The 25,943-nt window shown below is 42.7% G+C and overlaps 1 protein-coding gene across 1 annotated transcript in view; it reads left to right on the plus strand.

The window, feature by feature from the left end:
* The first annotated feature begins 3,235 nt into the window (after nt 1–3,235).
* Nucleotides 3,236–25,943, plus strand: part of LOC120058916 (potassium voltage-gated channel subfamily D member 1-like) — an 82,485-nt gene continuing 59,777 nt past the window's right edge. Inside the window, exon 1 of the mRNA XM_039007665.1 lies at nt 3,236–4,350. Coding sequence (XP_038863593.1) covers nt 3,236–4,350 — 1,115 coding nt within the window. The remainder of the gene's footprint in view (nt 4,351–25,943) is intronic.

Below are 25,943 nucleotides of genomic sequence, written 5' to 3' on the forward strand. Positions count from 1 at the left end.
GTGGGCCTTAAAAACGAAGCACGTGATCCACAAAATTATTAATCTAGCTCCAGATCCTTTGCATCGAAGGTTTCAAAGGCAAACAGATCAATATCTGATAGCTGTACAGTTCAGTACAGTTCTTTCACAAGATTTTTCAGTTTAGGTTTCTTTGATACGATACATTCTTTTCCATGCGATGTGCATCATACTGTATATATTTATTTAATGGAGGCTGACATTCTAGACTCATACATACAGAATGAACCAGTATTTCAGTGCAGTTGCATGAACTGTTTATCCCATTCACAAACGTGGGTTTGTGCTGTATGTTTGTTTTGGTCAATGGCCATTGGCTGGTTATAAATGGTAGGTTGAATGAATGTCAGAGTGCTGAATGCAGCTTTTGCCCACATGAATAATTCAAGCGAGGGAATAGATTCACCACAGCTTGTGTTTGGATACTGCTTCTTTATGTTCTTCTTAAGGTGCTGTTTATCCTATGTTCCTCCTCAGGCTGTGTCTGTCATCATCACAAGCTTCTCTCCTCAGCCGTTCCTTTGTCTTTTTAAAAATGTAGTCCAGGCACAGTATCCAGGTAGGTTGTATTGAGAACTATTTGAACGTTCATTTTGTTATCCTAAGTGGGAACGGCAAATGTGACAGTACTTAATTAAGTGCTTTTGGGAATAGCAGGCCTGTGTTGTTTTCTTTTTTGGCTAGGTAATTGAAGCTTAAACACTGCCTGAAATACCACCCCTACTTCCTAATCAAGCTGCCCTATAAAAACTGTAGGAAAACAGGCACGCAAAGAATCTCTATGAACGGGTTGAGACTGAGTATAAAATGTGAAGTGTATTCCCCCAGTAAAACTGCTTAGTCAGATTTAAGCCATGGTGCATGCAAAAACAGTAGTCTGTGATTTCTGTGTATCAAATAACATCATCTTTATTTCCCAATGTATGATGCTCTTGTGTTTTCAAGAGGTAAGGAGGCGCGTGTGTATGTGATTGTGTATGTGATGGGAGAGAGGGAGAGCGCAGTAGAGAGAGAGCAAGAGAGAAAGAGAGAGAGGTTGTGGGGGGGGGGTCGAGCAAGCAAATGAGAGGTAGAGTTAGAGAAAGTGAGAGCAAGCTGAGGCACAGAGCTGACTGAGAGGAGAGAGTGGACAGGAGAGGAGCTAAGGCTAAGCATGACAATCACTCCCTCACTCTCCGGTGTGCGATGTGGTTCGATTCCAGGAGAGGGGCTGCTTATAATTCCCTCATTGCCTTTGCTTTCTCTTCCACATTGTCTGCAGCTTTAATGCATGGTAAGTAAGCTCTTAATTGCTCTAGCTACAACCCAAGCCTTAATAGTAATGGAATACAGAACTTCACGAGTTATTCAGATTTCTGTTTATATGTCAACACATAATATACTCTACTATACACTGACATAAATACATTTTTTTTTTTTATGACCCTTTTCTGAATTTAAGTGTAAAGATAATGTAGTTGAAATTATGCCTTTTCCTTAGGACTATTTCGTATTTCATTTTCCATTGACTGCGTGACCATGTGGTTTTAAGCAACATGGCGAGAACATTGAAGTAACAATTTACATAGAAGGCTAAGTGAACACAGCATGAAAGCCTCATTTCACTTGTAAACTAACCGTTAGTGCTCAACTGATATGTGAGATTGCTGTGTTTTTGTTTATATACTGAATTAGCTGTTTTGGATGTAATTCGCGTCCACTGCAGCAGCGTTGCTGTGTTATAGTGTCTTATTGATTTTTGATTGGGTGAGCATGTTGTGCACTGTAATGCATCTGGGTTGGGTCACCTGTCTGTTGGTTAGGGTCGGGGCACACTCCAGCTCCCCTCACAAGACAGACTAGATGTTTCATGGATACACCCTCACAAATCTCTTGTTTAGAAGAGTGACATTAAAAGAACAAGAACATACAGTCATCTGTATTTGTTTAGAATTGATTTAATCTCGACATTTAATGTTAACCTTTTTATATTGAAATACAATTTAGCGTTATTTACGTTATTGCACATTTAAAGCATAATCCCTTTGTGGATTAATACTGAAGAGGTACAGTTATGTTTTAGCATTTTGTCATGTCATTATCTTATGGTTTTGTGTGGTTGATGTATTATGTGTTTAGAGACCACATGAAGTGCTTATTTGGGTTGGAGTTCTGTACAAATTGACAATCAGTGCAAAATGAACATGTGTTTTTCTATTGGTACAACTGTTTGGTCTAGGTTCTAAATATGATTAAAATGTGGTCAACTTGAAAGTTATTTTTGTGAGGGACCTCTCTGTTTGTATATTGAAGCTCAGACTTTTTAAACAGACTGTGATGCAAACTGGATGCTAAGTTCACCCAAGCTGTGACACAAAGAGACAAGCATGCCTTTACAGCTTGTGCTGCGCAATATCTAAGTTGTGTGTGTTGTGTTTCTTGACAGGTATAAAAAAGGACGACCATACAAGGAATAGAAACGCCTAAGACTCAAACGTTTCCTTTCACAAGACCTCTGACACCAAAGAAATTGATAATACTTAAGGTTTGGTTGTGCATTTGAGAGAGAGGGCGAGAGAAACCAAGAGACAGAGAGAGGCATCCATAATCAAAGCTGGAGAGCAACAGTGAGAGGGAAAGGGAGAAAGCAACAGAGGAAAATGTGTCTATCTTGCAACTTCGGCGACCATCATCACAATTTAATACGAATTTGAAAAACCACAGCGCTGCAACTAATCTGTCTTCTGAGAAAGGGGAGGCAGTGAGCGAAGGCCAGAGACTTATTATTTATTTTATTTTTAACACTGCTGAAAAGCCATATACAGTATTGTTCTACAATATTACTGTGCTATTATTTATACAAAAGCGGTCAATAGTCTGATGTTTTATGAATCAGGCCTAGTTTTCCTGAGCTATTCCAATGGCCTGAACTTTAGGTTCAGTCCCCAACTGCCTTACCTTGACCCTTTTCTTTGATGATGTAAACACTATCATCTCTCTGCCTGCCTTACATTTCCCTCTCCTACTGAAGCCAATGCACAAACAAACTGACAGACTGGAAATGGAGGCAAGCCAACCCGGTTGTTGAGGCCTTCAGTTCGGATGATTAGATCGGATATACCTATACTTTTCCTCCTGATCCGGAAAAAGGCCTAGAAATAGCCCTCAAGTACCTAGACACACTCCGTACCTTTACTCACCATCCGGTTTACTCCTGAAACAAAGCTACTAATCAAAAATGGCTGCTGGAGTTGCAACATGGATGCCCTTTGCTCGGGCAGCAGCCGTAGGCTGGCTACCACTGGCCCAAAAGACCATGCCCAAGCCTCCTGTGGACAAAAAGAGTCGCAGTGATGAGATCTTGTTTGTAAATGTGAGTGGACTACGCTTTCAGACATGGAAGAACACCTTGGACCGTTACCCAGACACCCTTCTAGGCAGCTCAGAAAAGGAGTTTTTCTACAATGAGGAAACTCAGGAATATTTCTTTGACAGGGATCCAGAGATGTTCCGCCATATACTAAACTTTTTTCGAACAGGCAAGCTACATTACCCCCGACATGAATGCATTCAGGCTTTTGAGGAAGAGCTGGCCTTTTATGGCATAATACCGGAGATCATAGGTGACTGCTGTATGGAAGAGTACCGGGATCGCAAGAAGGAGAACCAGGAGCGTTTGGCTGAGGACACCGAGGCCGAGAATGCCGGAGACGCTCCCCTGCCCCCAGACGCCACATTACGAGAGAGGCTATGGAGGGCCTTTGAGAACCCTCACACAAGCACCATGGCCTTGGTTTTTTACTACGTCACTGGCTTCTTCATCGCTGTGTCTGTTATTGCCAACGTTGTGGAAACAGTTCCCTGCCGACCAATCAAAGGGAGTATAAAGGACCTGCCGTGTGGTGAGAAGTTTTCAGTGGCCTTCTCTTGTTTGGACACGGCCTGTGTGCTTATCTTCTCCTTCGAGTACCTCATGAGGCTGTATGCCGCCCCCAGCCGCTGTGATTTTGCGCGTTCGGTGATGAGCGTGATAGACGTGGTAGCCATCTTGCCCTTCTACATCGGCCTTGTCATGCCAGAGAATGAGGAAGTCAGTGGGGCCTTTGTCACCCTGCGAGTCTTCCGGGTGTTCCGTATCTTCAAGTTCTCCCGTCACTCTCAGGGGCTGCGTATCCTGGGCTGCACGCTGCAAGCCTGCGCCTCGGAGCTGGGCTTCCTCCTCTTCTCTCTCACCATGGCCGTCATCATCTTTGCCACCGTCATGTTCTACGCTGAGAAAGGCACCAAGGGAACCACGTTTTCCAGCATCCCCGCCTCCTTCTGGTACACCATCGTCACCATGACAACACTGGGGTAAGTGTTTGGATGTTGTTATACTACTTAACCTTTATAAACTGTAGAAGTATCATAACCAGTTCCATATCAACTTCTACCACCCACATACTGTGTTGCTTGAATATGAAATGGTGGTACTAATCTCAGTAGAATCAATTGAGAAATATCTTGGACTGTGAATGAGTCATTTTAGTTCTTCAATCCCCTGTCGTCACCTCATCTTTACACTGCTCTCAGGTGTCACACACTCCAACACTCTCCCTGCAGGTGTGTTATGAATGGGAGAGTAATGGCTTGTGTACTGTGAATGGGAAATGAATGGTGTTAAGAAGATTTGACAGCCCACTCCATGCACTTGGTGTGAACGACCAGGGTTTAAGAATATTGTCTTCAGTTTGTATTTGAGATCGAGTAGTACAAAAATCCTGTAACCTTATTTAATTTGACATAAGGTTTATTGTTATGTAATAGTATTCTGTGCTGTACAAAGATGCAGAATTGTATATGACAGTTCCCCAATGTAGGGAACCTGTCGCATCGTTTAATTTGATTTGAAAACATGTCATCATTATTAATTCATCAAAACCTTAACAAAGATAATTCCTGATATAAAAGCAGTGGTTTGCAGATGAGTATCTTACTGTGATGAAGGGTAGTTAAATAGGCAGAATGAGTGCAGGAAAAGGGATATTTAAGGGACCTCAGATGAGTTGCATCCTGTTTCAAACTGTCCTTCATCTGACTACCACTGCGGCAGAGACTACATGTTGTTATGTTGATTGAGGACTCATCTGTTGGATTATTTCAAGTGCAGCTGGGCCACAGGAACAACAGTACCCCAGTGAGCCATGGTCCTCGCCCCTGTCTTTTCCCAGGCCTCTTTCTCCAATACGTCCATGAGTAATCCGGCTTGTTTTGATGGCAATCCCCCAGGCCATTAAACTCAAAACAATATGTGTCCAAGCACTAAATGGGCTCAAACACAGCACAGATGCTTTTACTACCGTCTCCATGTTGCCTGACAATCTTCTGGCCCCATTATGATTTCTACTTCAAACCAACATGAGTCTGAGACGATCCAATGTATTGACATGTAGAGTAGAGAGATAATGTACCATGACGCCATACAACTTCATGCAATCTCCTTGATTTCCTCTGTAGAATTACAGTCATCCGGTTGTAAAATATCTGCGTTTGAAGATGGCTGTTTAAATTTCAGATAGGCCATTTGGCACTCCTAGAATGGATTAGATGCGTGGTTTTGGCCTTTTAATGTAGCGCCTATGGTGTGGATTTGTAACATATATCTCTGTGTCCATCTTATCTCAGGTTGAATTACATGATCTAATGCTGGCTTATTAATGTAGCTTCACCCTCAGGTAATGATGTAGCAAGAGCTGCTTGATGAGCAGTGTAGCAGCCTTGCCATCAATGGACAAATAAGCTCTGTCGGCGGGACTGCTCGAGGATTCTGTTTATCACTGCAACAGCATCATCTTTCCATTTGATTGATGGAGGTGGAGCCTTTTTCTGTGTCAGTGTGTAAACGATAAGAACCAAGGAGAGGAGAGAAGGGAGTGCTCCTTTGCCCTATTGTTTCCATCCCCCGAATCCACTTGACACATTTAGGTGTGATGTCATTATGGCATGTTTTGAACTTTGGATCCTGCCATTGTGTGGAGGCCGTCTGAGAGGATGTAACAATGTAGATGTATGGCAGTGACATTTCTCTTTTTTTCAGGAATTGATTAAAGGTGAAAGGCAAAGGACACAATCTATAAAACATAATGCTAATGCTAATTTAGGCTTCATTAAATAAGCCTCAATAGCATTTTTGTCTATCGCTACATTTTGGCTGTCAATTCTACTTTTTTGTGAAGATGTCATGAATGACATAATTTCAGGTCAAAAAGAAAAGAACAATGGCTTACTGCAAGCAACACAAGCTACATGCATGTTTTTTGTGAGTCTTTTTCTGGATCAGAAAAGAAAACAGAAATGATGTGAGAAGGCACTCGTATATTTGGGGAATAAACATTTATGACAAAAATGATCACTCATATGCAGATAGATATGATGTAGTTAGTTCGCTAGCTATAACCAGTCAGCGAATTCCCAATCAATGTGATGAGGCTGCCATTCAAATAGCTAATACTAGCTAGCAAGCAACATTTTTCAGTTAAGAAATTGTTGGATGACACAACACATGTACAACTAGCTAGCTAACATTCATATACAGGTAATTGCCAAATAAAGTAAACATCAACATAAGGTGTCTTAATTAACGTAATAAACATATAATTACATTTAGCTAGCTAGCAGAAATATTGTTTCCCAATAAGTAATCTAGGGCTGCATTCCAAACACTTAACAGACTCAACCTCTCACCTTAGCCCTCAAATTAAGTGGACACTTCTGATGACGTATCATGATGTCTGATGAGCTTACACTTGCAGGTCAAGGGGCGAGGGAGGAAGGAGTGAATTTTAAATGGACCGCCCTTGCCCGTAAATTCGTCACTCATTCGTCCTGCGACGATTGTGTTTTCTGCCACTGGTAACTTGTGCGTGCTTTATATGCGCTACAGTCAATTATGATTGCATGTCTACTTATATTAACTATATAATTATTAATATATGTCTACTGTATGATAGCTAGCAAATGAATTAGCTAACTAACGTTTGCCTGCCTAGCTGGAACTTCTGTAGAAGGAACATTTTCTATTTCTACAATTTCCAAAAGCTAACCAAACAAAAACATCATTACTTTTACGAGACATGTTTGTGCATTAGTAGCACAATTTATAACTTATTTACATTAGTTTTTACTTACACTTGTATGTTGAGGTTTTAAGTTTTGGCTGACTTTTCTTAGCGGATGTATAATCATCGCGAATTGAATTATGGGACGTTTCAGTCCACGAAGTGAACATAATTGTACACTCGCAAACTCCATTTGCGAGTGTACAAACTCCCCTAGAGCTGTGGGGCTTACGTTGCAAACTTTCCTTGCTTGGCTAATCATTTGGACCGACGACAAATATGGCCTCGGGGATTCCCCCAAGGGCATAAGGTAAGGGTAAGTGGACGAGGTTGTGTCTTTTCTGAGTTTGAAACGCAGCCCAGCTTTGATGCTGGCTTCAGCCAACTAGCTAACAAGCTATCCAAACTGTGGCTAACTACTACATGAAAATCATTTTGCTGTGGTATTTCTGATCAAATGTTACCATATAGCTAGACCCTTTATTAATGGAGTGAATAGCAGTGCAGTGTTAACCATTTCAGAGGGAAGAGACTCAGGAATGGAGACTACTGTGCTGTAGGTATTCTATGATATATGCTGCATTTTTTGGTGCAATTATTGAAATATATAGAAAGTAAAGCTATATTCTAACATTTTGGCATTATACTGTAGTCTACTTACCAAATATACTTTAACAAGAACATTTCATTGGCTTCTGCCAACCCGATGATTGTATTTCATTGCACCCACTCTATCCTCTCAGGTTTGGAGTATGTCAATGGTTATATGACACTATCCTCCCAAAATGGAAACATGCATAATTTCCCCAAATCCCTTATTCATGCCGTTTTCTCTCGGAATTCTAGTTCAATTGAAGAGAAAAATAATTTGAAAATTGCGTTCTGATGATGACTGTTACACTATTACAAAACATATGTTTTCTTCTATTTAGGAACATGTTTCCAATAATGGTATTAGCATTGTTAGAGCAGACTGATGATCGATCACTCACTGATGTTCAGACTTCTTTGAAATAGCTTAATGACACTCATTTTGGCCTTAGTTTGTCTTAGCCAGATGTAAATTCAGTACTGTGCTGTAGTAGAATGTGTATATGGAAGAGGAATTTAATACTGTCAAAAAACGGTTATCAGCTTGCCAAGGAGGTTTGATCTGGCAGAATTACAGGCAGATGGAACCATTCCCTAATAGTGTAAGGAACCACTCCTGCTCCGATTAGAACGGTATACTGTAACTCTCAATGGTAATAAAAAAATGTTGAAATTGTTCATGTGTTATGCTGGCATGGTTATAAAATCTCCCGTAATGTATTCTGTTCAGGCTAGACTGATGATAGCTTGTTAAACGTTATACTTTAGTCTTTAGTCTTAGTTAGCAGAAAGATTGCAAGTCATGTATGCTGATCCAAGCATAGGGGAAAGACTCGGAGACTTATAGATGCTCCAATAAATGCACGTTTCTATTTGCAATTACTTGACCCTGTTTCTGGGGCAACCGACTTGATTCCTCATTAATGGGACTTCATATCGAGCTTTTTTCATTCCCATTTTGACCTTGACCTATTCCCATCCAGCACATTGGCCAATAGTTTAGAAGGAAAGGAAATAAGTATTCAAGAGAGCGTAGGAGGAAATAACTAGCTGTGAAAACCTGCCCACAACATGTAGCAATTATTTATAAACTTTGAATACAACCAATATTCTTATTAACAAATAGTTAATATTGATACAGTATTTCTAGATCTTGCATACCTTGTTGATAGCGAAAACTGTCCAATCCCATCAGGAACAGGTGAAATACGTTTTAAAATGTGAAATACCTTATTGACTTTGATCCTAATCCTCAATTTCAGTTAAAAGACAAGCCTCTTTACTCCCGTTGCATCACTTTCCCCTTTCTTGAGTAATTCACTCCCAATACACTTCAGTCACCATCTGTTATTATATTACGTAAGTGCCTTTTGGGAGCACCGCTGTCCTTGAACAATAGTAGGCTGACTGACTGGGCTCACCAACTGTTTTATAACTCAACATGTTTTATAACTGAGTGCAGATATCATTCGTGACAAATTGTTGGATCTGAATGTGTAGTTTTGACCATGAGCTCCTTTGCATGAGATTGGGTTTAGTATTTATGAATAATTGTATTATCTTGTGATGTAACCTGGCTTAATCCTAATTTCTGAATTATGTGATACTTAGAAATTGCCTTCCACTAGCCAAATACTGTACTGTACCAGACGGCCTGTCTTGTCTACCTGCTGGTGGTATTAACATTGCTGCTGGAGGTCGAGGAGACCCATAAAGAGAATGATTCTAGTTGACTTGAAATTAGTTTTCTTTTCTTTTGTTGAAGAATCTGATTTTGAACCATGTCAGCCAAGTGCCATGTGTTGTATGATGTTTCATATTGGTCTGACCTTTTGTTCCCAAACTGCTCTCATTCACTGGATGGCATGACAAAAAGTGTTCCTAGGAGCCAACACTTCTCAGAGGGAGAAAGAGAGGGGGAGAACAGCCTGTGCCAAAGCAGCAATCTAACATTCACTATATATTTTACTTTCTGAGACTGTTCTGAGACTGTTGACTGTTTGTCAGGGCATGCGAGGGTTCATTTTTCATGGAGGCATATCTAAGCCGTTTTATATACCATTATAGTTTATGCTTATGCTGCCATTTTGACAGTACTCTGCAGTCAGACAATAACAAGCTATTCATAATCTATGGAAAAAGCAGACAACTGGATTTTCTCCAGATAACTGGATTTGTTGACCCGTAAAGGTCTACAGGGTGCATTGAGCAGATTAGTGTCATGAAGGCACCACCCATTGACACTAAACTGCAAGTTGGGAGTCAAATGGTCTGCTGTACAGTATGCTACTTTCTCTGGTCTAGAAAATTGGTCAATGGAAATGGAAAGGATAATTGGTGTTAGGTTAACACTCTTGTTATAACCCAGTTGTTGTAGAATATATTCAGTGTGCACTGTGCAAATGCGAAGCTGAGTTGAGTTCTTTCAGGGACCATTCTCAGGTCACAGCAATAGAAAGAGAATTAAAGTTGTTTTGTGGACTATGACGAACATTGAGAATAAAGCACATAGTGAGGTGACGTGGCTCCGTAGAGGATTCTACTCCAAAGAAGGCAACATAAGCAAAACACAACAGACTGAAGGTATTGGCCCTTGCCTTATTTCATATCATGAAGTGGTATACTTCTGCACTCAGGGAGTTTAACAGTGACTGAACCGATGGAGGGGTAGGCATCTACTGAACAAAGTATCAACTGAATAGTCCATTGAGGCCTTATTTTATTTAATGGTACTGTATACTGTAAAATCAATCACAAAGGTGATCTCTATGTTGTTTATATGTACTGAACAAAAATATAATTACAGAAATGTTCCATACGCACAAAAAGCTTATTTCTCTCAAATACTGTGCACAAATTTGTTTACATCCATGTTTGTGAACATTTTCTCCTTTGCCAAGATAATCCATCCACCTGACAGGTGTGGCATATCAAGAAGCTGATTAAACAGCAAGGTCATTACACAGGTGCAGCTTGTGCTGGGGACAATAAATGTCCACTCTAAAATGTGCAGTTTTGTCACACAACACAATGACACAGATGTCTCATGTTTTGAGGGAACATGCAATTGGCATGCTGACTGTAGGAATGTCCAACAGAGCTGTTGTCAGATAATTAAATGTTAATTTCTCTACCATAAGCCACCTCCAATGTCATTTTAGAGAATTTGGCAGTACATCCAAATGGCCTCACAACCGTAGACCACGTGTAACAACGCCAGCCCAGGACCTCCACATCCAGCTTCTTCACCTGCGGGATTGTTTAAGTAGACTAAATACATCCTATGCTGCTCTTCCCCTTTTCTTCTTCCTGTAGTCTATGAAGCTTTGAGTTGACTTCCTCTCTAAGTAATTGGAGTGCTCACAATTTTGGACAGGCTCTCGCTGTGGCCCTTCTGCCTTCTCAAGCTGACCTATTTACTGGCTATGTGGTGGGATGACAAAGCTGACTTATCTTCCTCCCAAGTCCCCATCTGCCTCGATAGTGTCCACACCACACCTCTCCCCGTGGAACTCTCAGGAATGGGCAGATACTGCACAGCTGCACCACTCAGACTCTGTCTCTGAATATCTCTCTCACTGAGGCAGAGAACACAGCCACTGAAAAAAAATCACTACAGCGAATACTCTCATCAATTATTTTCATTAAGTTTCCTTGCAATTCTAAGTGCCTCTCCGAATGTCATGCGCCCCAGTGTATATTCAAAGTGTATATTCAAATATTGAAATCCTCTATATATTGTATATATATTGTATATTGAAATCCTCACTTGGCTAAGCTATCATTCTTTTGTTTCCATGGTTTTGTGTTACTTGAGAACATAACACTTGCATACACGCACACATACATATGTAGCCTAGCCGAAATATGAGATTGTGAGTTATTTTTAGAATATAACTGAGCTCAACCTCCACATTAAGATGAAAATAACAAGGATGACCCTCACATAGAGTGATTCATATTCATTTGTTTAAAATGGGAGCTTCTTAACTCTATGCATAGTACCCAATAAATAACACAACATGCTAAAACTGCAATTCAATGGTTTTGTTCTCTGCTCATTGTTCATATTGTGTCTGTACTGTGTGTTTAATATATATGACCCACATATTACTACACTAGATAGCTCTGGTTTATTAGACGCATGAGCATGCTCTTTATCTTGTTGAGCTCCATGATCGTGTCTAATCAATTTAACACTCTTACTCTAATTGTGCCCATTCTGTGGTTCAAGATCCTTCATGTATATGGTTATTATGATGCTTGTTTGTTGTCTTGAGGGGTGAATACGGGGGATTCAAATCATTACTTTATTCAGCAGCCCCAGACCACATGTTCACCCCATTTCACTGTAAAAAGATGCAAGAGATCACATCTTGAGTAAGATTCTTAGTCTCTACTCAGAGGGTTTTGTTAGATGACAAAATGTTTACATTGACTTCTTCTGCACAGCTATTTCAATAAACGACTTATTTTGTGTATTGTGTATATAAATGGCTTATATTGGGTATTGTAGACTAGGTTCAAATGCAGTTCTCTTTTCAGAGGCGATGACTTTACATAGCCTTTATCCTCATTATGTATTCAGAGGGGATCATCTGAATTGTTGGAGGACAACCTGAAATTATGTTAATCCAAATTGTTGGACTATATAAATATCCTCAATGAAAAAATATCAACCACTGAACTTGTATATTGATTTATCTTGAAAATTAGGGAGCGAACCATTCATTTGGGAATAGCCAAGGTATTTAAAAATAGGATTTATCTATGGAGTAAAAATAATGAATCTAGCTATTGTCCCCAAGGCATGGCACTACAGTTTACAATAATAAACACTTTGAAATATCTTAGCACAGGCCATAATTTAGTTAGCCTACCATTGAATTGTAGTGGTTGTATTTTGAAACTTTTTGATCTGATAGAAAAAGGATTGGGAAAGTCTGTTAATAACTAGGTAAATACCTAGTAATAAAAAGTAAATATACTGTATAGTAGCTATTTACTCCCAAACGTACTATCTAGGAATAAAGCAAGTAAGTACTTCATACTTACTTTGTGAATACAAAGTAACAAAATGTAATTACAGTGCGTTCGGAAAGTATTCAGACCCCTTGACATTTCCCAAATTTTATTACGTTATAACCTTTTTCTAAAATGGATTAAATTGTTTTTTTTCCCTCTCACAATACCCCATAATGACAAAGAAAAAAAGCTAAAAAACAATACATACACAACAATACAAAAATAAATTAAATATTACATTTACATAAGTATTTAGACCCTTTACTCAGTACTTTGTTGAAGCACCTTTGGCAGCAATTACAGCCTCAAGTTTTCTTGGGTATGACGCTACAAGCTTGGCACACCTGTATTTAGGGAGTTTCTCCCATTCTTCTCTGCAGATCCTTTCAAGCTCTGTCAGGTTGGATGGGGAGCGTCGCTGCACAGCTATTTTCAGGTCTCCAGAGATGTTCGATCGGGTTCAAGTCCGGGCTTTGGCTGGGCCTCTCAATGACATTTAGAGAATTGTCCCAAAGCCACTCTTGGGTTGTCTTAGCTGTGTGCTTAGAGTCTTTGTCCTGTTGGAAGGTAAACCTTCGCCCCAGTCTAAGATCCTGAGCGATCTGGAGCAGGTTTTCATCAAGGATCTCTCTGTACTTTGCTCCGTATATCTTTCGCTCGATCCTGACTATTCTCCCAGTCCTTGCCGCTGAAAAACATCCCCACAGTATGATGCTGCCACCACCATGCTTCACCATAGGGAGGGTGCCAGGTTTCCCCCAGACGTGACATATGGGATTCAGACCAAATAGTTCAATCTTGGTTTCATCAGACCAGAGCATCTTGTGTCTCATGGTCAGAGTCGTTTAGGTGCCTTTTGGCAAACTACAAGCGGGCTGTCATGTGCCTTCTACTGAGGAGTGGCTTCTGTCTGGCCACTCTACCATAAAGGCCTGATTGGTGGAGTGCGGCAGAGGTGGTTGTCCTTCTGGAAGGTTCTCCCATCTCCACAGAGGAACTCTGGAGCTCTGTTAGAGTGACCATCGGGTTCTTGGTCGACTCACTGACCATGGCCCTTCTCCCCCGATTGCTCAGTTTGGCCGGGCGGCCAGCTCTAGGAGGAGTCTTGGTGATTCCAAACTTCTTCCATTTAAGAATGATGGAGGCCACTATGTTCTTGGGGACCTTCAATGCTGCAGACATTTTTGAGTACCCTTCCCCAGATCTGTGCCTCGACACAATCCTGTCTCGGAGCTCTACGGACAATTCCTTTGACCTCATTGCTTGTGGGACCTTATATAGACAGATGTGTGCCTTTCTAAATCATGTCCATTCAATTTAATTTACCACAGGTGGACTCCAGTCAAGTTGTAGAAACATCTGAAGGATGATCAATGGAAGGAGGATGCACCTGAGCTCAATTTCGAGTCTCATTGCAAAGTGTCTGAATACTTATGTAAATAAGGTAATTCTGTTTTTTTGTTGTTTTTTTTGCAAACATTTCAAAAAACATTTTTTTGTTTTGTCATTATGGGGTAATGTGTGTAGATAGATGAGGGGGGTAAATTATTTTATCAATTTTCAAATAAGGCTGTAACGTAACAAAATGCTGAAAAAGGGAAGGGGTCTGAGTACTTTCCAAATGCACTTCATGTTGGAAAAGTCAGTTATAAATTATTCTGTCCGAGTTAAAAACAATTTATCATCCAATAGGCTTTCATAAAATGTCCAATATCCTTGCCCATGTAGAAATTCTGTAAGAGCAATGTATATGCCAATTACTTGATGGTCCGACAGCATTCTGTCCCCTATCAACACTTTTTAAACTTTTGGTGCCAGCGAGAATGACATAAGAAGGTAATCAAGACGACTTGCTTGATTGAACCTCTGCCATGTACAGTTGAAGTCAGAAGTTTACATACACTTAGGTTGGAGTCATTAAAACTCGTTTTTCAACCACTCCACACATTTCTTGTTATCAAACTATGGTTTGGGCAAGTCGGTTAGGACATCTACTTTGTGCATGACACAAGTAATTTTCCCAACAATTGTTTACAGATCGTTTTCACTTATAATTAACTGTATCACAATTCCAGTTGGTCAGAAGTTCACATACACTAAGTTGACTGTGCCTTTAAACAGCTTGGAAAATTCCAGAAAATGATGTCATGGCTTTAGAAGCTTCTGAAAGGCTAATTGACATCATTTGAGTCAATTGGAGGTGTGCCTGTGGATGTATTTCAAGGCCTACCTTCAAACTCAGTGCCTCTTTGCTTGACATCATGGGAAAATCAAAAGAAATCAGCCAAGACCTCAGAAAGAAAATTGTAGACCTCCACAAGTCTGGTTCATCCTTGGGAGCAATTTCCAAAAGCCTGAAGGTACCACGTTCATCTGTAAAAACAATAGTATGCAAGTATTAACACCATGGGACCACGCAGCCGTCGTACCGCTTAGGAAGGAGACACTTTCTGTCTCCTAGAGATGAACGTACTTTGGTGAGAAAAGTGCAAATCATTCCCAGAACAACAGCAAAGGACCTTGTGAAGATGCTGGAGGAAACAGGTACAAAAGTATATATATACACAGTAAAACGAGTCCTATATCAACATAACCTGAAAGGCCGCTCAGCAAGGAAGAAGTCACTGCTCCAAAACCGCCATAAAAAAGCCAGACTACGGTTTGCAACTGCACATGGGGACAACGATTGTACTTTTTGTAGAAATGTCCTCTGGTCTGATGAAACAAAAATAGAACTGTTTGGCCATAATGACCATCGTTATGTTTGGAGGAAAAGGGGGAGGCTTGCAAGCCGACGAACACCATCCCAACCGTGAAGCACGGGGGTGGCAGCATCATGTGTAGGGGTGCTTTGCTGCAGGAGGGACTGGTGCGCTTCACAAAATAGATGGCCTCATGAGGAAGGAACATTATGTGGATATGTTGAAGCAACATCTCAAGACATCAGTCAGGAAGTTAAAGCTTTGTCACAAATGGGTCTTCCAAATGGACAATGACCCAAGCATACTTCCAAAGTTGTGGCAAAATGGCTTAAGGACAACAAAGTCAAGGTATTGGAGTGGCCATCACAAGGTCCTGACCTCAATCCCATAGAACATTTGTGGGCAGAACTGAAAAAGTGTGTGCGAGCAAGGAGGCCTACAAACCTGATTCAGTTACACCAGCTCTGTCAGGAGGAATGGGCCAAAATTCACCCAACTTACTGTGGGATGCTTGTGGAAGGCTACCCGAAACGTTTGACCCAAGTTAAACAATTTAAAGGCAATGCTTCCAAATACTAATTGAGTGTATGTAAACTTCTGACCCACTGGGAATGTGATGAAAGAAATAAAATATGAAATAAATCATTCTCTCTACTATTATTCTGACATTTCACATTCTTAAAATAAAGTGGTGATCCTAACTGACCTAAAACAGGGAATTTTTACTAGGATTAAATGTCAGGAATTGTGAAAAACTGAGTTTAAATGTATTTGGCTAAGGTGTATGTAAACTTCCGACTTCAACTGTATATCTCACTAGGTCAGGATAATTAAGCCTCCATATATCCACTAGTTCCAATATAGCTGTGATATTCGTGATTTCCTTAAGTGCATGATGGTGATATTTTTTGTGTCATTTCCTTACGGTCCATTTTGGTATTTAAAACCATAGAATAATCTCCCACCATAATAATAGAGTTGTGTATTGCTTGTATGTTTGATAAATTATTAAATATATTTTCAAAGAAGCGTGAATCATCATTATTGGACCGTATAGATAAATGAGCCAAATCTGTTTAGGACCCAATAACATATTTCTACCTTGTGGATCTGTTTGGACAATTTGCACACTCAGATAAAAATTATTGTTAATTAATATCATCACCCGTTTTGATTTTCTTTGCCCATGAGAGAAGTATATTTCACCCCCCCCAGTCCTTTTTCCACACAACTGTCACGATCGTCATAATAACTGGACCAAAGCGCAGCGTGATCTGGGTTCCACATCTTTTTATTACTAGGTGAAACTCACAGCAAAACGAAACGTGATGCTACTATAGTGCTCGCAGGCAACTATACATAGTCACGATCCCACAAAGCACAAAGGGGAAATGGCTGCCTAAATATGATCCCCAATCAGAGACAACGATAAACAGCTGCCACTGATTGGGAACCATACCAGGCCAGCATAGAAATATAAATCACCTAGATGACCCACCCTAGTCACACCCCGACCTAACCAACATAGAGAATAAAAAGCTCTCTATGGTCAGGGCGTGACAACAACTTCATCTAAAATTGTTGAATGAGTTTCCTGTAAACAATAGATGTTATATTCCTTCAATTTTAGCAATGTAAGTACTGATCGTATTTTCATATTATCTGCTAAGCCATTACAATTACAACTGGCTATACTTATTTCACTATTCTATTTACCATAATGAGATACAAGTTTCTTTTCTATTTATCATAATATATGTTTGTAAACTTACCATTTAAATGTACCATAATGATTGAGTGTCCATATAGCTGTACCATGATATTTGCATTGCTACTAAGTAAACCTCTAATTGTTCTCCACTATTCCACCCACTAAAACCTACCCCCATCCGAAGTTGGGTTGTCGTCCCAGTGACCGACAGACCACCCCCGTCCCCCTTTTCCAAACACAAAACACACACCCAACCTTCCATCACAATACACCCGCACATACCCACATACTGTGCCTTCTATGTCCTCTGTTTTTATCCCTACCATGTTGAATGACTCTTGGCGTAATGCAATTGCTTGACTGGCGCGAGGGAGATTTGCCCAATAGGCTATCGTTTGCTAACTGCAGCAGCCACCCAAAAGATTTGTTCTCTAGATTCGTTTTTGGTCGAGTGTTGAGCAGAGACAGACTGTGTATGTTTTGGTTCTACAAAGCTGTGTCCATCGATAACATTCAATAATGAATTGATTGCATTCATTCTTGCACCATGCAATCATTTATCAGTTCTAAACATGTCTTTTCCTTCTCTATGCTGCCTGCAGCGTGATCTTTTTTCTGTGCGCACATGATAGACAGGTGGTGGTCAGAGCATGTCTCTGGAGCCACTGAGCCGGAGAAGCGTGCATTAATCCTGCTGTAGAATTCATTGCGGCCAGCAGGTCAAACAAACAACTAAAAGCAGTCTTTCATAGTCAGGACTCTAACCTTTTGGGGCGTGATTTGGTTGGCGTGGGGGGCCCCCCACCTCGCAGCAAAACATTTTAGTGGCCCCCCTCTTGACAGTGGAGAGAATATTTATTGTTTTAAAGTTCATTTCCTGCAATTCTACACATTTTGACATGGAGAGTAGAGAAAATGTTGCAGTTTTTAGTAGATTTTCCTGTGTTTTATAGATATTTCCACACCGAGGTTGGAATAATAATGTGAAATTGAGAAAATTATGATAATGCCCTTTAAGTGTAAGAGCTGTTTGAAAAGACCTTCTGAAATTTCAGCTTGTTTTGGTGGGATGACGTTTTGGCCTTCCATAGTGACATCACCATGCGGTAAATTAGTTAGTTAATAGACCAATAAGAAAGAGAGTTCCGAACCTCTCTGCCAATAACAGCAATTTTTCCGTTTACTCCTCCCCACTCAGACCACTCCCAGACAGTACAGTCCTACCAAAATTCTTCTTTGAGAAATTGCTCTTTGCTAAAAAGCTATTTTTGTTTATTTTTGACAATTTTAATTGAAAACAATCAAAGTAAGGTACTTAATTGTTACCATTAATTATTTGATATTGAGATAAAAACAGCTGCATCGGACCGTTAAAGCTAATTTCCTGCAATTCTACCCATTGATATCTGAGTGAGAATGACTAACAAAATCAATAGGGGTCCCCTGAAGGTCAGGGCCTGGGCACGTGGACTGCGTTCCTGGTCGGTATTCGGCCATGATTACTACAAGTTATGTGATCAACACTTTTCAACTATGACAAATTTAGAAAATTACTTGACCCAGAAGTGACTAGTTAGTGTTGCTACAGTACCAATCCACTAGACCAGGTATTTTCAAACTGGGGTACGTGCAATGCCATTGGGGGTATGCCAAATAAAAATGTGATTCACATTTTTTTTTAATATAAAATATATATATTTTAGAAGACAAATAAAAATGTCTTCACATTTTCTAAATGTCCATTTATATTTTCCAACGGGGCTATACATATGCTGAGGTTTTCTTCTCGCCTGATTAGCCTCGTTTCACTGCCAAAAATAAAATTAAACCATCTAGTGTTCAGCGAAATAACAACACAATGTCAAATACAGGTAGCCTACTCAAATAATTAACATCTTGTCACGTTCCTGACCTGTTTTCTGTTAATTTTGTATGTGTTTAGTTGGTCAGGGCGTGAGTTGGGGTGGGCATTCTATGTTTTGTGTTTCTATGTTTAGGTCAGGTGTAATTAGCCTTATATGGTTCTCAATCAGGGACAGGTGTTTGACGTTTCCTCTGATTGAGAACCATATAAAGGTAGGCTGTTCACACTGTTTGTTTGTGGGTGATTGTCTCCTGTGTCCGTATATGTTACCACACGGGACTGTATCGTTTGTTTGTAGTCTGTTCCTGTTCATGAGTTCTTCGTGTATTTATGTAAGTTCCATGTTCAGGTCTGTCTACGTCGTTTTGTTATTTTGTAGTTTGTTGAAGTGTTTTCGGTTTTCGTCTTTACTTTAATAAACTTCGTTATGTCAAATTATCACGCTGCGCTTTGGTCCAATCCCTACTCCTCCTCTTCTTCCGAAGAGGAGGAGGACGACCGTTACAGAATCACCCACCAACCATGGATCAAGCAGCGTGAGAGGAACCAGCAGCAGCGGCCAAAGAACCAGGACTCGTGGACTTGGGAGGAAATATTGGACGGAAAGGGACCCTGGGCTCAACCAGGAGAATATCGCCGCCCCAAAGCTGAGCTGGAGGCAGCGAAAGCAGAGAGGCGGCGTTTCGAGGAGCTAGCTCGGAAGCAGGAGAAGGATCTGGGCTACACTACGTGGGAGGAGATCGACAGGTGGGCGATCGACCCAGGGCGAGTGCCGGAGCCCGCCTGGGATTCTCTGGCGCAGTGCGAGGAGGGATACCGGCGAATGGAGGCAGCACGACGACGCGGTAGGAAGCCTGTGAGTAAACCCCAAAAATTTCTTGGGGGGGGGGGGGCTAAAAGGGAGAGTGGCGAAGTCAGGTAGGAGACCTGCGCCCACTCCCTGTACTTACCGTGGAGAGCGAGAGTACGGGCAGACACCGTGTTACGCAGTAGAGCGCATGGTGTCTCCTGTACGTGTGCACAGCCCGGTGCGGTACATACCAGCTCCTCGTATCGGCCGGGCCAGATTGAGCATTGAGCCAAGTGCCATGAAGCCGGCTCTACACATCTGGCCACCAGTGCGTCTCCTCGGGCCGGCTTACATGGCACCAGCCTTACGCATGGTGTCCCCGGTTCGCCTACATAGCCCGGTGCGGGTTATTCCACCTCCCCGCACTGGTCGGGCGACGGGGAGCATACAACCAGGTAAGGTTGGGCAGGCTCAGTGCTCAAGGGAGCCAGTACGCCTGCACGGTCCGGTATTTCCGGCGCCACCTCCCCGCTCCAGCCCAGTACCACCTGTGCCTACACCACGCACGTGGCTTCCAGTGCGTCTCCAGAGCCCTGTTCCTCCTCCACGCACTAGCCCTATGGTGCGTGTCTCCAGCCCAGTACCACCAGTGCCTACACCACGCACCAAGCCTCCTGTGTGTCTCCAGAGCCCTGTACGCACTGTTCCTTCTCCCCGTACTCGCCCTGATGTGCGTGCCCTCAGCCCGGTAACACCAGTGCCGGTACCACGCACCAGGCCTATAGTACGCCTTGAGAGTCCAGTGTGCCCTGTTGTTGTTCCCCGCACTAGCCTGATGGTGCGTGTCCTTAGCCCGGTACCTCCAGTTCCGGTACCACGCACCAGGCCTACAGTGCGTCTCAGCCGGCCAGAGTCTGCCGTCTGCCAAGCGGCGCCTGAACTGCCCGTCTGCCAAGCGGCGTCTGAACTGCCCGTCTGCCCAGCGGAGCCTGAACTGCCCGTCTGCCCAACGGCGCCTGAACTGCCCGTCTGCCCAATGCCGTCTGAACTGTCCGTCTGCCAAGTGCCGCATGAACTGCCCGTCGGTACTGAGCCTTCAAAGCCGCCAGTCTGCCATGAGCCTGCAAAGCCGCCCATCTGCCATGAGCCTTCAGAGCCGTCCGCCAGACAGGAGCCGCTAGAGCCTTCCGCCAGACAGGAGCCGCTAGAGCCTTCCGCCAGACAGGAGCAGCCAAAGCCTTCCGCCAGACAGGATCAGCCAGAGCCTTCTGCCAGACAGGATCAGCCAGAGCCTTCCGCCAGACAGGATCAGCCAGAGCCTTCTGCCAGACAGGATCAGCCAGAGCCTTCCGCCAGACAGGATCAGCCAGAGCCTTCCGCCAGACAGGATCAGCCAGAGCCGTCATCCAGCCATGACCAGCCAGAGCCGTCATCCAGCCATGACCAGCCAGAGCCATCATCCAGCCATGACCAGCCAGAGCCGTCATCCAGCCATGACCAGCCAGAGCCGTCATCCAGCCATGACCAGCCAGAGCCGTCATCCAGCCATGACCAGCCAGAGCCGTCATCCAGCCATGACCAGCCAGAGCCGTCATCCAGCCAGGATCCGCCAGAGCCAGCCAGCCAGGATCCGCCAGAGCCAGCCAGCCAGGATCCGCCAGAGCCAGCCAGCCAGGATCCGCCAGAGCCAGCCAGCCAGGATCCGCCATCCAATCCGGTGTTGCCCCTCATTCCGGTGTTGCCCCTCATTCCGGTGTTGCCCCTTAGTCCGGTGCTGCCCCTTAGTCCGGTGCTGCCCCTTAATCCGGTGGGTTTAATTTGGAGGGTGGTCATTGGGAGGAGGCTACAAAAGCGGGGTTTGACTATGGTGGGATGGGGACCACGCCCAGAGCCTGAGCCGCCACCGTGGACAGATGCCCACCCAGACCCTCCCCTAGACTTTTGGTGGTGCGTCCGGAGTTCGCACCTTGAGGGGGGGGGGGGTTCTGTCACGTTCCTGACCTGTTTTCTGTTAATTTTGTATGTGTTTAGTTGGTCAGGGTGTGAGTTGGGGTGGGCATTCTATGTTTTGTGTTTCTATGTTTAGGTCAGGTGTAATTAGCCTTATATGGTTCTCAATCAGGGACAGGTGTTTGACGTTTCCTCTGATTGAGAACCATATAAAGGTAGGCTGTTCACACTGTTTGTTTGTGGGTGATTGTCTCCTGTGTCCGTATATGTTACCACACGGGACTGTATCGTTTGTTTGTAGTCTGTTCCTGTTCGTGAGTTCTTCGTGTATTTATGTAAGTTCCATGTTCAGGTCTGTCTACGTCGTTTTGTTATTTTGTAGTTTGTTGAAGTGTTTTCGGTTTTCGTCTTTACTTTAATAAACTTCGTTATGTCAAATTATCACGCTGCGCTTTGGTCCAATCCCTACTCCTCCTCTTCTTCCGAAGAGGAGGAGGACGACCGTTACACATCTAATCACATTAACCGTTACTCTCTCGCAAAAATTCCACTAACGGTCCGTATGTAGCCAAACGTAGCTGCTGCTCATTCTGTTTGCTCAAAAAATGATAAATGATTAAAAAAGTAAGGCCCGCATCCATAGAGACACATACCAGCTCTACTGGTAGTTCTGCTACTACCAGCAGTACTACACCTGCACCTGTCGATGAAACAAGTTGTTCTGCATCCACGAGCACATCCAATGCTAGCATCAGTAATTCTACGTTTGTTGTTAGCCCAGCTAGCATGGACACTGACAATTGTGAATCTGATGCAGCCGAAGAGCTACTACCCTCTTACCCGGGAAAGCACCGAACAACAGACAGGGACGTTGGACCATCGAAAAGGCGTAAAGATGATGAGAACTACATTGATTTGGGGTTCACTTATATTGGGAGTAGTGCCTTTCCTCAGCCACATTGTGTTATATGTGCAAAAGTACTATCTCACAACTCAATGAAACCTTTACTCCTGCGCAGACATTTAGAAACAAAACATGGCAATTTGAAAAATAAGGCACAGGACTTTTTTTTTGCGAGAATTACGATGACTTTCGAGTAGTAAGACATGTATAAAAGCAACAGATACCATTAATAAGAAGGGGCTAGAAGAGTCTTAAATGGCGAGCTACCGTGTGGCTAGGACAGTCAAGCCCCATACTTTTGTGGAGGACTTAATTCTTCCTGCTGCCGCGAATATGGCTGGGACAATGCTGGGGGAAAAGGCCCAAAAAACTATACAGACAGTGCCTTCATCAAACAAAACTGTTTCACGATGCATCAGTGACATGGCAGGAGATGTTTTGAAACAATTACTACTTCGCATACAAGCTAGTGAATTCTATGCGTTACAGCTGGATGAGTCAACAGACGTGGTGGGCCTTGCACAGCTCCTGGTATATGTCCGGTCAATTAAGGAAGACATCCTCTTCTGCAAACCACTGGCAACCAGGACAACAGGAAAGGATATTTTTAATGTACTGGACAGCTATGTGACATCAGATGGATTTTGGCGGTCGAGATGTGTTAAATATAAAAATTATTGATTATTATTATATTATTATTTGTGCCCTGGTCCTATTTGAGCTCTTTGTCACTTCCCACGAGCCAGGTTGTGACAAAAACTCACAGTCATTCTCATGTTTAATAAATGTATCGTATAGTGCGTGTGGCAGGCTTACAATGATGGCAAAAAACAACATTTGAGAGTGTGCTGACCCTGGTGCTCTAGGGGGTACGCAGCTGGAGGTTGAATGTTTGAAGGGGTACAGGACTATAAAAAGTTTGGGAACCAATGCACTAGGCTATCTACTTTTAAATGTTACCCATGATATACAAGTCTGCCACAATCCAAAGCCATCCTTCTCTTTATAGCCTTTAAATAGACATCATTTGTGAGTACATACAGTATATTGACTATCATGATGTGAACATTTACATGTTGTTATTGAGTTTATTTTGTGTTACTTTTACCAGAGTTAATAGATCTATGATCACATTATCCGTCCATTCAAATTAATTATCTTTATCCAGGTAGTTCGGTTTCCACATAGAAATGAATGCAGTTCACATTTACATTTACATTTTAGTCATTTAGCAGACGCTCTTATCCAGAGCGACTTACAGTAGAGTGCATACATTTTATTACATTTTACATACTGAGACAAGGATATCCCTACCAGCCAAACCCTCCCTAACCCTCCCTAACCCGGACGACGCTATGCCAATTGTGCGTCGCCCCACGGACCTCCCGGTTGCGGCCGGCTGCGACAGAGCCTGGGCGCGAACCCAGCCCAGCCTGGGCGCGAACCCAGAGACTCTGGTGGCGCAGCTAGCACTGCGATGCAGTGCCCTAGACCACTGCGCCACCCGGGAGGTTCACTTTACTTGTTGTGCTAGCTTGTATGATTACATGATTGTACATGACTACAAATGTGTTTCTACTTACAGTATTCAGAATTTTTTTACATTACAGCCTTATTCTAAAATTGATTGAATAAAAAATGTTCCTCATCAATCTACACACAATCCCCCATAATGAAAAAGCGAAAAAAGGTATTTAGAAATGTTTGCAAATTTATAAAAAATGAAAAACAGAAATACCTTATTTACATAAGCATTCAGACCCTTTGCTTTGAGACTCGAAATTGAGCACTGGTGCATCCTGCTTCCATTGATCATCCTTCAGATGTTTCTACAACATAATTGGAGTCCACCTGTGGTAAATACAATTGATTGGACATGATTTGGAAAGGCACACACCTGTCTATATAAGGTCCCACAGTTGACAATGCATGTCAGAGCAAAAACCAAGCCATGAGGTCGAAGGAATTGTCCGTAGAGCTCAGAGACAGGATTGTGTCGAGGCACAGATCTGGGGAAGGGTACCAAAACATTTCCGCAGCATTGAAGGTCCCCAAGAACATAGTGTCCTCCATCATTCTTAAATGGAAGAAGTTTGGAACCACCAAGACTCTTCCTCGAGCTGGCCGCCCGGCCAAACTGAGCAATCGGGGGAGACGGCCCTGATCAGGGAGGTGACCAAGAACCCGATGGTCACTCTGACAGAGCTCCAAAGTTCCTCTGTGGAGATGGGAGAACCTTCCAGAAGTACAACCATTTCTGCAGCAGTCCACCATTCAGGCCTTTTTGGTAGAGTGGCCAGACGGAAGCCACTCCTCAGTAGAAGGCACATGACAGCCCGCTTAGTGTTTGCCAAAAGGCACCTATAGGATGAGAGAAAGGAGAAAGGAGATTCTCTGGTAAGATGAAACTAAGATTGAACTCTTTGGCCTGAATGCCAAGTGTCACGTCTGGAGGAAACCAGGCACCGCTCAACACCTGGCCATTACCATCCCTACAGTGAATCATGGTGTTGGCAGCATCATGCTGTGGGGATGTTTTTCAGCGGCAGGGACTGGGAGACTAGTCAGGACGAGAGAAAGATGAACGGAGCAAAGTACAAAGAGATCTTTGATGAAAACCTGCCCCAGAGCGCTCAGGACCTCAGACTGGGGTGAAGGTTCACCTTCCAACAGGACAACGACCCTAAGCACACAGCCAAGTCAACGCTGGAGTAGCTTTGGGACAAGTCTCTGAATGTCCTTGAGTGGCCCAGCCAGAGCCCCGACTTGAACCCGATCTAACATCTCTGGAGAGATCCAGAGATCCAGCTCCCCATCCAACCTGACAGAGCTTGAAAGGATCTGCAGAGAAGAATGGGAGAAACTCCCCAAATATAGGTGTGCCAAGCTTGTAGCGTCATATCCAAGAAGACTCGAGGCTGTAATTGCTGCCAAAGGTGCTTCAACATTGTACTGAGTAAAGTGTCTGAATACCTCTGTAAATATGTTTAAGTTTTTTTTTATACATTTGCTAACATTTCTAAAAAAAAACATTTTTTGCTTTAATCCATTTTAGAATAAAAGTCAAAGGGTCTGAATACTTTCCGAATGCATTGTACCTCTGGTTGATTTTCAATAAGTTTCACTCTGAGTTGTGTGCTTGACTTAATTGTGACGTTTTTGTTTTTCACTTCGACAAAGTCGATCACTTTGTTACATTGCACTGTAATACACGTAAGGTATTTGGTTTTTACATTGTATAAGCAACAGCTTCCTTTTTCAGCCCTCTTACCTCGTACTGTACCTACCCTTTAAGTGTGAAAGTGCTATCAT

This window comes from Salvelinus namaycush, chromosome 14, assembly GCF_016432855.1.
Source record: "Salvelinus namaycush isolate Seneca chromosome 14, SaNama_1.0, whole genome shotgun sequence".
Lineage (NCBI taxonomy): Eukaryota > Metazoa > Chordata > Actinopteri > Salmoniformes > Salmonidae > Salvelinus > Salvelinus namaycush.